Below are 17,860 nucleotides of genomic sequence, written 5' to 3' on the forward strand. Positions count from 1 at the left end.
GGGGGATTTACAGCACTGCCACTCTTAGCGTGGTCTTCCGTCTCATCACCTCTTATCTCTTCTCATCTTCCCCTCAATACATTTGTTTTTTGTGTCCTCTGTGCTCTGTTCCATGCACCTTTTTGCTGTTTTTATGTCTTCCATTTTTATCACATCTGTAAAGAGGTTCAAACTACGGATGTTCAGCTCTTAAATTTCCATGAGAGGATTATTGTTGCAAAAAATATCAGATGGTAAAAACACTAATCAAACTTTTCAAAAAGCTCCACCTTCACTCTACTGTTAGCCTGTTTGCTCCGTTGAAGGAAGTGTTTCTATGACAATGTAAAACATGTTAGGTGTTGAATCCTGCAGAGGATGATCGTCCAAATCTACAGCTCCCTTTAGCATTATGGATTTTCCATATAAGGTTATAGTGGTTTTACCATTGTAAAAGCAGTGTGAAAACTCATCTCTAGTCCTATCACAACCCATGCTCAACTGGCATGAAATCCTGTCCCCTTTTCTTACAGTCTGCTTCCTCTCTACGCTTCCTCCCATCCATCATCTCCCAGCTCATCCTGGTGGCTTTAATCTGGATGGCAAAGTGTATCAGATATCTGGTAGAGAAAGCAACGTGACCCAAATGCTTTATTCATCATCCCCGACCCTGCTTACGCACAAGGCAAAACAAACAAGCTCCACTGCCACATTTAATCAAACGCAGCAGAGTGACGTCCCCTTTCTCCCTACCAAGGGCACCTCTGCAGTGGAACTGTTGGAGGAATTTGTTTGGATGAGGGACACCTTTCTGAATGAGGTCAATCGTATTGTCTCTGTGCCAGTCTTAGAATAAAAAAAAACAAGGTCTAGTTTGGAGAGCAGTCAGTGCAATAAAGATAACCTTGTCTTTTTCTGCACAGAACAATGGAGATTAAAAAGTGATGGATATTCAGGCTGAGATCGATCATTCTGCACAGACAGAACCATCCGTTGATACAGTAGAGCTTCATCCTGCTTCCTATTCAGGAACCACCTTAATATTCTCACTACGTCTCACTTTGGACGCAGAGGCTCTGCAGTGAAATGTAAATGGAGTAGATAAGATGGATTTTTTAGTGTCATTCCACTTTTGTAAAGAGCTTTGTATGTGATTCCGTACCTCTTGCGACAACGGCAGAGGCTGCATCTTGTTGAACTAACCACTTATCACAAATTGCAAACCCTCGAGGCATTACAGCCTATCAGGAGTTGGTTGGGTGACTTTGTCCCGGACTAAAGCGAGAGCAGATTAGCAGCTGAAAGTCACACTTTGATCCTTCGTGGCCACAGTGACTGTGCGTTCACTTGCATTTGAATTTACAGGGAGATATCTCAGCTCGACCACATTAATCCTCATGTACCGGCACCCTGATACAAGGAACCAGCTAGAATCAAATGCCATGCTATTTTTAATGTGAAATTTCTAAATGTGACACAACATGTACATTATTTTTGATGTTTGTGAAATGACAGAAGGTGACACTGCTTCTGTTTTAAAGCTGAGTCCTCCTCCACACGCGTACCCTTGATGCAGTTAGAACAGGAGCAGAATTATATTCATTGATTTACTGTGAAAGAAAAAAGGCTTTTGAGAGTGGCTGCAGGAGATAAGAGCATTTCAAAAGATACACACACCCTGATTATTCTGGGAAACTCAAAGAGGTCTCATTGAGTGTTTGAGCGGCTGCCAGATGAGAACGGCTATATTACATCTCTATCTATTTCCCACAGCATTTAAGCAATTTTTCACAGGCAAGATTAATGGCTTGTTCAGTTTCAGACAATTTCAAGTTGTGTGGAGGACTCCTCTATGGAATTCGCAGAGATTATGAGGGCTATTTCCAGAGGATATGAACACTTTGTCCAAATGCCATGAGTCAGCCTTTACTGTGTTCTCTCTTACAAACGGGGCTTTGAACAAACTGGTTGTAGTGTCAGTACACAAAGCCAGCTAGCAGAATACCATTACCAAACTGTGGGATGATATAATTATTTGAATTGAGATGAATTTCATATTCTCATTCTGCCTACTAACTAAAATTGGACTTGCAATCCTTTTCATCTTGGGATTTTAATCTGTTTTTCCTTTTACTATTACCATTATTCCATCCTTTATAATGTCCGGCTCATTCATCTCCCACCTACATGCTCCATGTTTTTGTACACGTTAATCAAATCATAAACCATATTCATCCTCCATGCAGCACAGTGACAGGCAGGAGAATTGACAAATGTTGAAACACTGGTAGTGACCTTTTCAAAAACATAAGTCAATGTTATACAGGGGATTATGGGAGTCCTTAGCATTGTTTTTTATTTACCTACTTGCGTAAACATTGTGGTTCTTCTGCCATTTAATCAGTATGCAGCCATAATTGTCATATGTGAATGAGTACTGATGGTTTAAATGAAATATTACAACAGTAATTCATTATTTTCCCTTCTATCCTTCTTTCCATTTTTAGATCGAAATGTTAGAGCACAAATACGGGGGCCATCTCATCTCCCGCCGCGCCGCCTGCAAGATCCAGACCGCCTTCCGCCAGTACCAGCTCAGCAAGAACTTCGAAAAGATCCGCAACTCGCTTTTGGAGAGTCGTCTGCCTCGACGCATCTCCCTGCGAAAGGTCCGTGTGCAAAACACGGAGGGCTTCTCCGCTGAACGGGCCCTGGCAGAAGGCTGCAATCTAACAGGCATCCCATTGGTGCGCTCACCCTCTCTGCCGGCCACAGTCGGCGGCAGCCTGACCGACCTGGAAGACTCATTCACGGAACAGGTCCAGTCACTGGCCAAGTCTATAGACGATGCACTCAGCAACTGGAGCCTGAAGACCATGTGCTCACTGCAGGAAGGCGGCACCTATCAGTTCACTGCCGACTCCTTCAGTGCAGCAGCAGCAGCAGCGGCAGCAGCAGGAGTGGGAGGTGGAGGAGAAGGGGGCGTTGTCAGAGAGTCGACGATTCCTCACGTTCCAGTGGACCCGAGTGACCTGTCGAGAAGCGCCAGCAAACTGATGATGGCGTTCCGCGATGTGACGGTGCAGTTTGACAGCCAGAACTTCCGCGTTTCATCTTCAGTCCTGGAATCGTCCACGGTCACCCTTGGCAGCTGCGTCCAACCAGAGGGAGCCCCAGCCATTGTCACATCTGCTTCCTCAAACTCCACTCCGGCCTACATACCTCCTGGTCCCTCACAAGAGCCCCCACCTCCCCCTGCAGAACTCCCAGCTGAACCCATAGATCCCCCGCCGCCTCCACAAGAGCCCCCTCCGCCCCCGGAATCAGAGTTAGAAGAAGACGAGCAGGACGATGATGATTTCCCTGCTCCTCCCCCGAGTGAAGAAGAGATAGGGGATGATGAGCAGCCTCCCCTAACCCCTCTGGATAAGATGGCTGCTCCTCAGAGCCCAGAGGAGATGATGCCACCACCCACAGAGCCCCCGTATGCCCCTCCACCCCTGATGGTGAGCTCCCCCATGGCGCAGCCGCTGGAGGTGAAGCGGTGCGGCTCAGAGACCGCAGATAACAGCTCGGAGCAGATGAGCAGCAGCAGCACGTCCACAGAGGCACGCTCCACGTCTGAAGCCTCGTCCAAGGAGGCGCTGCAGGCCATGATCCTCAGTCTGCCACGCTACCAGTGTGAGAATCCCGCCAGCTGCAAGTCACCAACGCTGTCCACCGACGTCATGCGGAAACGCCTCTACCGCATCGGCCTCAATCTCTTCAATGTGTGAGTAGAAACTGCATTTTCATTATTTCGATGATTGGGATTCAATTTTAATTCAGGGCTTAAGTGGTAGGAAATCACTGCTGATTCATTGTTGACTGGTGAGCCATGAAATACAAAATCAGATTAGAACATGAGAGTTGTTTGTAATGTGGACATTTATTTATATTCCCAGACTGAGGGAATGAGCTCCTAAGAGTTAAGTTCTTCAAAACAGGATTTCTCAATTGAGTATTCAAGGGCAGATATGTGATGAGATGGTACATTTAGTAAGGGAATTTAGTGGCATTTGATACGCCCTCTGGATTCCAAAGAGCAAAGAAAAGCACTTTTCCTCACAGATCCCCATCAGGCTAAAAGAACAAACTGAATTGATCCAATGTCCAAAGTTAGATCTTAGGTGTCATCCTTACTCTCAGAAAGACAAATCAGGACAGCGATAAAACAAGAGAGAGGGTGAGTTATTGAGACGGAGAGCTGAGTGGAGATTGATTTGTCAGAGGAAACAAATGAAAGGAAGAAAATGTAGTTACAGAGAGATGATAGAAATGACGGTTGGTTAAGACCTAAAACATATTGTTACCATGCCTTTCTATCTTTCATTCTTGCTCAGCACAGAATACACAATGTCCTTGTTTTTATGCGCAGCACAAAGTAAGTTATTTTGTGACATAAAAATAATAGGCTGCTTAGCTTACACTTGTATTTCAAAGCACAATGTTTTCTCAAGACTAACTGATGTGTTAATAACCAACATTATTTTGAGTAACAAGGGCTGGGATTGCAGAATCGTAAACTTCCCAAAGTCTAATAAAGACCAGGACTGATATTAATGTTGATGGTGCTTATAGAGGGGGAAATAAGACACAGCAGCATGCCTGTTAGAAACTATTTCAGATTTGTTTTAATATATCCTGTCCACAAGCGGTTAATCTAGTTTATAGTTAGATTATAACACATCTAAACTAATCAGCTAATGGTGTGCTCCTTTGGCCTTGTAAGAAGTGCTTGGTTGGAAAACAAACACACCTTTTAAACCATATCATCCCCTTCAGTTCTTGTTCAGTGCTAAAGATATACTCACCAAACCAAGTGTCTCTCTTTTCAAATTAACACTGCCTAACAGTGTAATAAAACCAATCCTTCAAATAGCATCTAGTTATGGTTGCTTAGCTGTGATTGGACAACCCCTGCCTTTTCTAAAATTAGAGATTAATAAGGACAAAAGCAGAAGCATTATTTGAGATGTTTTTCTGGTATGACTTGCCTGTCTTTTAGCTTGTTTTAACCAAGAACCCATACTGATACAGGAAACTCTTGTGTCCTACTCCCATTGCATTGTCCTCTGTGGCTTCACAAATTGTCAGCAGAAGAAAAAACACGTCTGACTCGGACAGCTTGTTTGTGTTTGCAGCTTTTCAGTCATTGTGAATTCAGTACTCCCCCGCTGCCTAGTGAAGAGTGACAAAGCCAAAACCTGATAAGAACTTCCCAGGACGTGTTTCAGACAGGTTGCAAGGTGGTTACATGGCAGCGAGAGATAGGAAGAAAAAGTGTTGCTATGGTGACAACAGTGCATGGGGCCAGCGCTGACTAATTCTGTTTTGTTGATTTGTTGAGAGACACACTGAATCCCTAAGATGTCTGTCAAACGTACTGAGTTTCAAAAATGTAACACTCATTTCTTGAACAATCTTTTATATTCACATAATAAACTTTTTTACATATTAAATATTGCAGATAAGTACTTTTATGTTCAGTTAAAGCTATAAAAGGCAAGCAAAACCTCATTTTATTTGTCCAACTGTCTTAATTCTCCTTTTAGAAATGTTTGTAACCACACGTGCTAAGCAGCCATCAGCACACTGGAAAGGAATCTTTAAATGAGCAGTTTTGCCATATGCTCTATTAAATCTTTACCCAGAGCATACCCTGAAGACCTAAACACCCCACACGCAATCTCCAAGTAAATGACCTGGACTCACATATTGAGCCAAACCACTGATAGAGTTGCTGGGTAACAATTAGTTGGAATACATGAGCGGTGAATTAAAAAAATAATAATAATGGCAACGATCCACAAAGCCTAAAATTCTCATTAGTCATTCTGCTGCGAGTCGTGAATGTAATTAAAAGTTCCTTCAGCTCTGTGTGAACTGGCACCTTGGGAATTGGAAAGAAAAATGTTTTAACATCTCAATCCAAGTTTCTTTTGTCCCTGCCACGCCAACTAATTCTGTAGAAGCGCATGCTGCTTTCCAAAATATCTCACTATGATGGAAAATACACTCCGTTCCTATGGGTGCTTGTTGTTTTTTTAGGATATTGCCCCAATTAAGCAATCTCATACACATTTAAAACACACATTAGCTTTTTACTCACTGCTGAGCTTTGCTGCACAATAAAAGTGCACAATAAAGCTGATTAACTTGCCGGAGCATTACAGCGAAAACAGGAGGAGCAGGAACAGGGTGTGGAGGGGGAATAATCAGGAAAATGAAATGTAACAGGGTGTGTTTGAACCCAAACGCAGCACAGGAAACCAGGGAAAGTTGGTAAGTGTCAGCAGGTACAGGGCAGAGGACGTGACTTACACAGGTGAGTCCAGGCAGACAAACCAGAAGGGGGCAGGCAGAAGATATGACAGGCAGGAACCAAGGATGCAAAGGCAGATCTCAAGGGGTGGGACAGAAGGCTGGTGAGTTTTACCGGGAATCAGATGAGGAAGGCAGGTCAGAGGCAGGCAAGGTCGAAACTGCACAAACTGCTGGACAGTCTTACATGGAAGGCCAAGAACAAAATGGCAGTAAGAGCATGAGAGGCTTGAATACTGGCCTGATTAGAGATGAGTTTGAGCTGGGAGCACAGGTGAGCTGATGAGGTGGGAGGGGGATGCCAGTGGGTTGAGGTAGAAGCGGGTGTTGTGAAAAAGTACAGAGGTGAAGCAAGAAGGGAGAGGAATCAGACTTTGGCAGATGATGACAAAATGAATGCAAGATAATAAGATAACATCATATATAAACATTAAGAAATCCCCCAAAGTGCATCCATTTTTGAAAGATTTTATTCTACATCAAAAGCGGCGCAAAGTACATAAAAAACATTTAAAGGAGAGAGTTATGTTCCAACAACTGAAGCAACCATGGTCCAAGTCTAGGTCAGAATTCGAGAAAGTCTTGCTCAAATGAGCAAAAAGACAAAAACATTAAAATTATTCATTTTTTAAATGAAATCTAAAGTGAAACCTTAAGAGTAAACTTAACACAAAAATTAAAGAAATTTTTGTTTGGTACATTATTTCTTTGTTGTAACAATGCTTCTTGGCAATAAATCTTATTCCATTGGAAAGCCTGTTTCCTTACCTTTCAAATAGTGCCACATTTGTGAGGAACATGCACTTGTGGGAGGAGCAGCAGAGCTGACTATGTGGGTTGCGCCCATGAAAAATGTGACAAATCTCCTCTGCCAAACTGCTGTTTTTGCTGTTGACTCTTTTGGTGTTGTTTGGTGGATTGGAGGATTGAAGTCTGATGAAACAAGACATATTGGCAACAATTTATTTATTAACAATTTATTCATTTAACAAGCAGCTTGAGTAGCGTGTGGAAGAACCATACACCGCCACAACAGCTTCTCCTCCTCATGCTGGTCACCAGTCTGTCTCACACTGCTGTGGGATGGTATCCCATTCTTCAACCAGTTTTTGTCCCAAGTCAGCCAATGTGGTTGTGTTGCTCACTCTGGCACGGACAGCACGCCCAAGCTGATCCCACAAGTGTTCAATGGGGTTCAGGTCAGGACTGGAGGCCATTCCCTCCTCTCCACTTCTACTCTATCGGTGCAGCAATCAGCAAAGCGTTCTCCGTGCCTTCTCCACACTGTGACCCTACGATCCAAGTGCCGTCGGCAGAATCTGGACTCACCGCTGAACATAATGTTCCTCCACATGTTGAAGTTTCCAGTGCAAGTGGGCCTGACAGAGAAGGGCGGTCAAGGCAAGCCTCCTGGCGGCCGTACGAGACCAGAGATTGGCTGTTGTTACTCAGCTCTGCTGCTCCTCCCACAAATGCATGTTTCCTCACAAATGTGGCAGCATTTGAAAGGTAAGGAAACAGGCTTTCCAACCGTATAAGATTTATTGCCAAGGAGCATAGTTACAACAAAGAAATAATCTACCAAACACAAATGTCCTTACTTTTTGTGTTAAGTTTAAATACAACTTAAGACTTGAACCCTGACGTAGGAACTCCTTTCCAAATATAATTTCTTGAACTATCTGTTTTTTATGCAGACAACATAATGGATTTCTGCTACTTTCATTATGTCAGTCTACAAAATCCCTGCCAGGTGGAATAAAGGAGAAACAAGATCACTTGGTCCGGCTCTATATTTACTTTTCTTTCTCAATTAGTTTGCAGACTTTGTTGTGTCAGTCTGAACGACAGCTGGAGTGGTAGAGAAGGTCTGACTGAAGCATTGATCTGTTTGTTCAGATTTTATTTGAGTTTTTTAGGACATATTCTTAGAGTGGAATCGGGGACTGTGTATTTGTAGATGACTGTTGAATGAAAGCCTAGAGTTTTCAGAAAATCACAAGTTTCACAGCCTTTTCTATCTATTTGCAATCCCCTCTTCTCATTCCCCTGATCAAACACCTTGAACGATAAGCTGACTTTTAATAAATTGGCTACATGGGAAAGGAGAGACAGAATGAAGAGATAGCAAAATAAAAGTAGAGCTGAAGAGTGGGCAATCGAGCTTGGGGCTTATTAGTTCCACCAGCTCATATCCTCCCTCTAATACCTGCGCTGTTGTATCCTTTGCATCCTAAACAGGGCATTTTGCTTAAGGCTAAAACGTGGGTGTTTGATCATGCAGACAAAAAAAGCTCACACATTTGCACACCAGGGTTTCCTTTAGCCAGTAATTACCGGTTTTTAGCTGGTAAAATGTATTAAAAAACGGTCAATTCAAAACCTGCCGGTCAAAGTGTCCGGTAATAATGCTCATACAACACTTAGATAACGTAGGCTATCCCTAGATATTTGTCTTTTGACAGCTACATTACTGGTGCTGCGTCACGACATCACCGTTTACTTCGCTGATTTTCTCCCCAACTCTGCTCACAACAGCAGCCGGGGACTGCGTCGGGTCGATGGTCGTGACTCGTCTTGCTTTTGTCATACAAAGCCAGATTGAATTAAAGAACTGCTTCTCAAACCTTATCCTTTTCTCCAGAGTGCCGTGGTTCATTGTTTATTCATTACTCTGCGGAGCGGTAGTTGACACTGTCAGACACGCAGGATCCCCCTCCTCCCTCATGGACGCTTCTGATAGCCCTCCCGAATCCACCGCCACTTGCAGATCGGATGCAGGGCGATCGGACAACAACGAAATTGAGTGCCAACCAGTCAGTGCATCCATTACAACAATAGGCTATATTATATTCTACAAAATAAACTGAATATGTTAAACAAAATGTATATGTTAAAAAGACACACGAACAAAATGAAAGAAAGACGTTCCCCCGACGTGCCTGGGTAGTTTGTCGGAATGGCGGTACTAAACTGTCGGAATGGCGGTACTAAAATGGTGTCTTAATATGCATGTTGGAATAGAGGCATGTGTAATAGGGGTATGTCGGAATAGAGGTTGCACCCCAGCTTAATCAGGCTCTAGCCTTCGGGGGTTAACATTATAGTTGCTTTTGTAACATCTGTTATTGAAACATGACCGGTAAGTTTCAAATTTGTCCGGTAAAATAAATTATTTCCTGACACTTGACCGGCAAGAAAAAATCCTAGTGGAAACCCTGATGCACACAATTAGGTTTCAATATGTCTGTCTTGCAGCCTTGGCAGGCGGAAAGGAAGAACTCTTGGTGTTTGCACTGGGCTGCATTGAAAAAAACGATTCAGATAGAAATGGCGTGCACATGAGAAGGGAACTGAAAGAGGCTGAAAAAAGGTGGAGAGGGGAAAGTTGAGAGACTAGTTCCCACCTTGAGTGTGTGGAATAACAATGACTCCATTATGTGAGGAGAGAGTGTGTCAAGGACACTGCCACCACACAAGGGAGCTGATACCTTCTGGGGAGGGGAGGATGTGAGGAGAGGTGACATTATGGCACATTGCTCTTTTTGTATGCATGGCTTTCCCATTTTATATGACTTGGTTAGACATAGTAGACGTGTCGTGAAAGCATTGACATCAGAGCACCTCTTGGTGGATTCAGAATGGCTCTCCATCATGCATGGAAATGGAGCACTATCAGCTTTATGAATTAAATAGAAGGTGGCATAGAAATGTATAGGGGATGGGGGGAGTGTGAAGAGAGGAAAGCATATCTGAGGGAAGGCTAATTAACACAGAACATCAGAAAAGCCTGCCAAACTCCTAGAGAGGGATAACCTGACGCTAGGAGGAGAGCTCTGCAGTAGAGTTCAGGTTTGTTTGTTTGTGCACAAACCTTGCGTGTATTAACATTCTGCCCTTGATGCTAAATTCCCAGGCACATAATTACTTACTCTGAACTCCAGATGGCCAACAGAGAAAGCATTTATTATTTTTCTTCTGCAGCTGCTATATATGTGTTGCGACATTGCGAGAGTGAGCAAGCAAAAACATATTGCTAAAGCTGTCACGAACTTTAAACACAAGGTAGTAGGACTCAAATGCACGACCCCAGGAGACAGAGTTAAAGTATAAAAAAATACTTTATTTCCAAAAATGCAACAACGAGAACTCAAGACGCTCACATGGAGGATAAATAAACAAAATGCTGATAGTTCGCTGGTTAATGATCCACAGACAGGACAAGACGAACTGGCACAAGACAAGGGGAGACAGGACTATTTAAACATGAGGTAACAGGGAACAGGTGGAAACAATCAGGGGCGGGGCTGACGCTGAGAGGGCAGTGACAGGGAGTCAAGAGACCTGGAACGAGACACAGAAGGTGAGTACCAAAATAAAACAGGAAGTGGAAGACACGATAAAAATGACTAAACAAAACATAAAACATGACCAACCATAGGCCTGGGGCATGATGACACAAACAAGAAACTTGACAAGACTAACATTTTTGACGAGACACAACAAAAGCTAATAAATAGAAAGCTGCAACATCTAGTTCACAATTAGAATCAAGATCAGAATCTAGTTTATATCCAGGTACGTTTACACAAACAAGGAATTTGCCTTGGTGTATGGTATTGCAAAGATATAGCGATTATAAAAAATAATATATAAAAAATATATTTGTTTAAAATATTACTACAAGTATTACATTCACATTTAAATATATAAAAGAATCTAAGGAACAGAAAAAAAGGAGTGTTCCAAAGATAACTGCATGTGGTGTTAAGTTAAGAGTAATGGATAAACAGTTTATTGTTACCTTAAAGTATATAAACTGTCATAAGAATGATAAAGTAATAGATAGACCTATGAACAAGTAATGGATAAACGGTTGAAATAGTAATCAATGTGCAGGATAATCGGTGAAATGGCTCAAGCTATGATTCCAGCTCCTACCGCTCTAAGTAGTAAGCCTGTATCATTGTAAATTTGACCAAATTGACCGAAATATTGTATGAGAAAAGGTTATTGCAGCAACTTTCCCTTTTAGGTTAAACTTACTGAAAGAGTTTTAACCACATCCTGTTTAAAATCATTTCAAAATAACACATTAAGCACACGTGTTAATGCAGGGGTTCATGTAGGGCTCTGGGTATACATCAGACCAGGTTGCTTAGCCTACATAATCGAGGAAAGGAAGCTGTATTGTTATAATTTTGCTTGCAACAGCAATTCTACACCAGTTTAATGAGTCAGGCGTTTCAAGCGTTTACATTCACCCCACATAATCGTGTTAGCTCTCAGAGAAATGCAGAGGGGAGCTAACCAGCCATCAATCTATCACTGGTTAGTAATGAAACAGAAATGTGCACGCATCTGGAAAAATAGGCAACATGCAGCGCTGGCAGTTCGGCTTGTAAAGGCTATAAAACACGGCTGTGAGATACGGTCACTGTGCACAACACAAATACATCTGAAATACAGGGCCAGTAAAAGTGGATATAAATGTGTAGCGGGAAGTGTGTGATGGAGTCCAAGATACAAAATAAAAAGTGTGTGTGCAATAAAGAGGGAGACGTGTGTGTGAGGGAGAAGGATGTATGGGCATGGGGCAGTTTATCTGGACCCAGATGTCCTTTTACCATAACATGTGGATTCTGTTGGTTTCACTACTGTGGTTTTTGTGTCACAAAAAGTCCTTTTGTGTCATTCCTCGTGTGTACTCATAACATAAATCCTAAAAATGACTCATGTGACCTCGAGGAACAATTCCTATGATTGTTTTCTGTTCGGCCACCATAAACATTTGGTTAAAATAAGACTCAACCACTTGATTAAGTTCCCCTAGAAATAAAGAACATACTGTAAACTGTACTAACAGTACTTCCACCTTTGCTGCTGAGAAAGGACAATCATCGGCATGATCAAACGAGTTACATGTCATTAAAAATGTTCACAGTGTTCAATTTCAACATTACAACAAACATCACTTGTGATTGTCTGCATCCAGCCATCCATCTTGTTGTGATCCGTCAGAAAAACCACGCACATCGACATTAATGATCCATTGTCGTCCATTTATTTAAACAAAACTCAGAAAATAGATGATAACTGAAAAAACTGAAATGTTGACTTTAATTAAATGTAGTAGGTCAACAAATTGCACATAACTGTATTAAGTTAGATGAAAGCAATAATATTAAGTTGAACCTATTATTATTTTAAAAACTCAATATCATTGCTTTCAACTAACCTAATACAGTTATGTGTTTTTTTTAGGTAATACATTCAAAATTGCAATTCTTTCAGCATTTTGTATCTCCTGCATCATTTCCTCCCTGTCCTTCGCCTGTCTTCATTCCCAATCCACTTGTGATTGTGCGAATAATAATCACCATGTGCGATCCATCTGTTGTTGGACAAACATCAAATGTGCGATATCTGCCAGATTCATTTGGCGAGACATCACCTTCAGCTGAGAGGGTGAGCCAGCAGCAGAGAGCGTGCTGAGGGCTGTCACAGCAGATGCTTTCAGGCGGTCCAGCCGGCACTCAGCGCCCTGCCTCTCCGTCCTCCTCACACTCACATTGCCACACATCTGCTCTGTCTGGTCCTCTTCCAGCCTCCTCCTTCCTCATCCTGCCCTTTATCCCCTCTCCCCTCCCCTCCGTCCCACCCTGGTGGTATAAACCCATTAGCTGCGGTACACACACAGACTTGTGTTATGTAAAAGCTGAGGTTTAAACACTGTATAGAGACTGCAGAGGGAGGGCTGTGGCAGTGATGTAGCCTCCCTAGAGCATCTACCCTCTGTGTCTAATGGGGTTATTAATAGTTAGGATATCACTCCCTTGTTCATATGTAAATAACTATTGTTATGCAGTCAGCTGACAACAATCCCCTCACTCTTCATGTAGGTAAACAGTTGTGCATCAAGCAAGAAGCCAATGAAAGTATATAGAGAATTTTCTCCTTCAAAAGTTCTAGTAATCCTCCATGTCACGTTCGGGTTGAATCTGACCGATTTACTACCTTCATTAATCATAAACATTGTGATTTAAATTGCCGTAAGGCCTTATGATATCCTCCACGGGAGTTATTTTAATATATAACATTGCTGATCACCACTTTTATTGAATTCCCATGTTTTAGTCAACTTTGTAACACCTATTGTGTTTTGCCAGTCAAATATGTCCGCCATAGGAAATTAATTGGTAACCCTAGATTGTGTTCATCCATGAGATAGTACACACCCATTGGAATACATTTTCAGTGTCTATTCTTTAAATAGGGTGTGAAATACAATTTGATGATTATACATGTTTTTTGTGTTGATGTTAAATTCGACTGGTAACACCAAAGAAGGTTAAAGTAGGATTATACATTTTGCAGCAAAAGTGACACTTCCCAGATGTTAAAATATAAAGCAACTGTAAGTAACGCTGGTCACACCCTGGTATGTCCTTTTCACAGAATATCCATTGAAAAATAATATTCAAATGATTGGTGAGAAAAAGTTGTGATTAAGCGGTAATGTTTAATATTGATGCAGTCAGGTGACGCAGGGAATACTGCTTGAGTATACCTCATTCTGACAGTCAGCTGCTAACTGGTACTGGAGGCTGTGGCACAGTGGGTTAGTGCGCTGATCTTCACATCAGGGGAGAGTAGGTTTGAGTCTCACTGCAGTCAGCATGTCGTTGTGTCCCCGGACACTTCACCCCAATTGCTCCAGAGGGGACTGTCCACAGTATGGATTGTATGTAAGTCGTTTTGGATAAAAGCGTCTTATAAGTGACGTGTAATGTATTCTAACTATTTAAATACATTTATTATTTAGTAGTAGTTTGTAGTATACCCACAGTAATTTCAAACTATTTTTCTCAGGTTGAATAAATCAATTGTGTGGTTAAAATCAACTTAGAGTTGCTTAACATAACACAGTTCATCACAGTGAAGAATTTGTCTTTAAATGAATGAAAAATAGAATTTAGATTAAGGCAATCATGGACCTCTTTCTTTCCAATAAATTCTAATTAGGAACACCTCCGTGCATATAGGAGGGATTTAAAGCTGCATCCCGGATCAGCCATTCAGTGAATTTAGTGTCGTGCTGTTTAGTGGTTGGTAATGAATGCTGGTAATTCTGCAGGGGAATGAATACTGATGAGATTCTGCCCTGTGTGTTTTATCACACTTAGCAGTCTCCAGCAGCACCTCACAGGTGTGCAGTACAGTAAGTGCCCAACACAGCATTCCAGACCAAGAACTTCATTATAACAATGAGTCATTTTTTTTATTTTTAGCTATTATTAAACATACCTAATGTCCTCACAGCAGTCATTCTAATACTAAATAGTAAACCAAAAAAGGGTGCATTTTTATTTGGTGTTAGTGTGGATTACTGCTGCTGGTGTGGTCTGGTTAAGTATTTTAAATCCTTAACCTGTCTCTATACAGTTACACTTCTACCACAAATGCTAATGACGTACATTAGCATTTGTGCAGTTTCAAAACACCGCTGAATCACTGGCAAGATTTCCTCTAACCCATTGAGTCCCTTTCCTTATTCTCTTATCTGTTTTTGTTTCAGAAACCCTGACAAAGGCCTTCAGTTCCTGATCTCTCGAGGCTTCATTCCCGACACACCTATCGGCGTTGCCCACTTCCTGCTGCAAAGGAAGGGCTTAAGCCGACAGATGATCGGAGAATTCCTGGGAAACAGCAAGAAACCCTTCAACAGAGATGTGCTAGAGTGAGTAGCACACATTATCTCCATGTTTTAAGATAAACTACCTGCTCTTCTCTTACAAAGCCCTCCGTAGGGGAACAGGGGTCAGGTCGCGTTCACACCAGCCTTGTTAAGTACGGTTGAATCGAACCCTGGAGCGTTTCAGCCCTTGGTGTGGTTAGTTTGGGTTGGTTTGAAGTGCAAGATATACGAGGCGAACTAAACAACCAGTCTCTGGTCCACCTAAATCAGGTGGTCCTCGGTCCGCTTGCTAGTGAACTCTGGAGGGAATAATCGCTGGTGTGAACGCAGTCTTCAACAAAACATAAGAAGCGCAGTATTTATGCGTCATTTCCTGTTCTGGTTATTGGAGAAGATAGCAAGTTGTGGCTAACAAAATGAGCGGCAGGGGACAAACTGTTGAGCGCTTGAATTCATAAATGTACAAACATATAAACAACTAAAAATACACTAGGCTATATTTGCTTTTGTGACTGCTCACCTCACTGGTCTCCTGTGAACAGCAAAAAGCTGTGGTACAATCTGATCAGAGCTCCCTGTCGTCGGTGAAACCTCCTCCTTACTGCAGAACGTCTCTCATTATGTGTTATAATGTTTTTAATGCATGTTGTCTGGTTATATGCGCCGTCAGCTAGAGTCTGTTGATATGCTCTCCAGATTAACAGCTGCATTAAAATAACCTGCCCATGCTCCAAGGTGGAGGTAGAAATTGCCTGGGTTTGATTTACCTGTTTTATGTCTGACCAATTGTTGAACAGCATTTCCGTGCACAGGACCTTTGTTTAGAGTCTATAGTGCGTTTGAGTTTTGCCCGTGTGAACGCAAACCCAACCTTCTAAAAAATCAAACAATGTAACAAACTGGCGTCTGGTGCGCACCAAAGAAGCGGACTATTAGGTTTGAATGCGTCCTTAGTTGCACATGACAGGATACAGGGTATGATTTAGCTAAACGCCCAGCCTTATTAGTAGCAACACTGCAGTTTCCAGTTGTGTATACCTCAGACAACTTTTTGACATTTTCAACTTTATCTTAGATGATTTCCTGAAACCTAAATGAAAAAGGAATACAATAAAAATCAGTCTCTACTTATCAGAGCTGTTATTTCAGCAGACGTTGACTTATGATTAGATTTTTCACCCCAGTAAACAAACAGAAAACAAGCTGAAATTGAAGTGTAACGATCCAAAAAATGATCCCTCATGTGACTCTTCAGATTGTAAATCTAGGGTGACTCGCCAGACAGAACTGCAGGAGGAGGGGATCAAGCTGATAAGACAAAAATAAAATAAAAACCTTTCCTGCCCTTTTTTGTTTTGCTTCTTCTTTTATCACATTGGTATCACAAATGCATTAGCTGTTGTGTTTGCATTATTTTATCAGACAGGAAGTAACAAAGAATTTAGCTGTCATCTGATAATGTAAAATATGTTTGGGAGATTTCACCATGCAACTCATCAGAATAGAGGAATATTTTGTTCTGTAGTTTTACCCTTGTGTTATCTTTAAATTAGATCCAAACCCCTGGTGTAGATCAAATGATATCCTCTATTTGGAGATGAGGACAAAGCTTGCCTTTTAATATATCCCAACATATTAAAGATAACATAACCTTTAGTCCATTTGTGGCAAATGCTGGATAATAGGACCCCCAAAATACTATCTTTTTATATGTAAACCCTGATAACAAGATTATTTGATCAGACTTAACAAAGCTTCTATGCCCACCGGGTATATAGCTGCCCCTTATTTATGTCTCATCAAATAAATATGGAGACACTGCAACACACACATGCACACATGACTCACTTCCCCCAGTATGTTTCATTCCAGGTCATTAACTTCATTGACTTCATTTGCTTTGAAGCTGCAGAGATTTTTTCCTTCTATTCCACCTTCCTTGCTTTATCTCAGCGATTGTCTTTTTTTATTCTATTACAATCTCTGATTCACCAATTACTTCAGAATTTGCATATCAACCCGGAGGAGGTACCGCAGATCTTTTATCCTTTTCTTTTGTCCAAGTTATCAAACCCGCGGAAGAACACACTTTTAGCCTTTCCAAGGTCAGACATACACGACACAGCACTCTGCAAAGTTGTTCACCTTAGGCTGCCATCATCTGATATCCAGTTCTGCTTAAACGGACGCCATCATGGCCCCAAATACAATGTATTAGCAGGATTATGCTTTTAAGCCTTCATACTCAAATTTGCAGTGCTGATATGCTGCAGTGCAGGTGACACTGGGATACATAGAAGTATATTTTACCCTATTTTCCTACGGTGCAGACATTCTGCCACACTATGAGTGGAAGTGATGTTGAATGGGGACATGTCAGGTGAGTGCAAAGGTTGTGAGAGCACTTCCGATAAAGCGCAGTCACAGGAGAGCCGGTGAGGGATCGCAGGCTAATGTGAAAATCACTCATGTTGATTCACTGAGCTTGAATGTGTGTGAGGGAGAGTTGTGAATGCATGTGTGTCTGTATTCCTGTTTTTCCTTTCCTTCCTCTCCCTATAAAGCAAACGCTGCCTCATTCTCTTCACATCTCTCCGAGCATAAACAACAGTAGTTAAAACGTCTCAAGTCAATTAAGCCAAATTGTGCTTATGGATTTGGGTTCCAAGAAACGAGGCACCCCGAGGACTCTGATAATCGAGTCTACTTGTTTAGCAAGAAAAATTAGATCTGTTTTGAGACTGTCATCTGCTCATTTGTTGCTTAAAATATGGTTCCATCTGCTTCCTTTTATTTGCATTGTTTGTGTTTGTGTGTGTA

General features: G+C 41.8%; 1 protein-coding gene across 1 annotated transcript in view; it reads left to right on the forward strand.

Annotated features, from left to right (window-relative positions):
• The window catches only part of iqsec3a (IQ motif and Sec7 domain ArfGEF 3a), a 93,351-nt gene that overhangs the window by 45,119 nt on the left and 30,372 nt on the right, over positions 1-17,860 (forward strand). The window contains exons 4-5 of the mRNA XM_063905439.1: positions 2,487-3,751; positions 14,921-15,082. Coding sequence (XP_063761509.1) covers positions 2,487-3,751; positions 14,921-15,082 — 1,427 coding nt within the window. The remainder of the gene's footprint in view (positions 1-2,486; positions 3,752-14,920; positions 15,083-17,860) is intronic.

Source organism: Eleginops maclovinus, chromosome 17 (assembly GCF_036324505.1).
Source record: "Eleginops maclovinus isolate JMC-PN-2008 ecotype Puerto Natales chromosome 17, JC_Emac_rtc_rv5, whole genome shotgun sequence".
Taxonomy (NCBI): domain Eukaryota; kingdom Metazoa; phylum Chordata; class Actinopteri; order Perciformes; family Eleginopidae; genus Eleginops; species Eleginops maclovinus.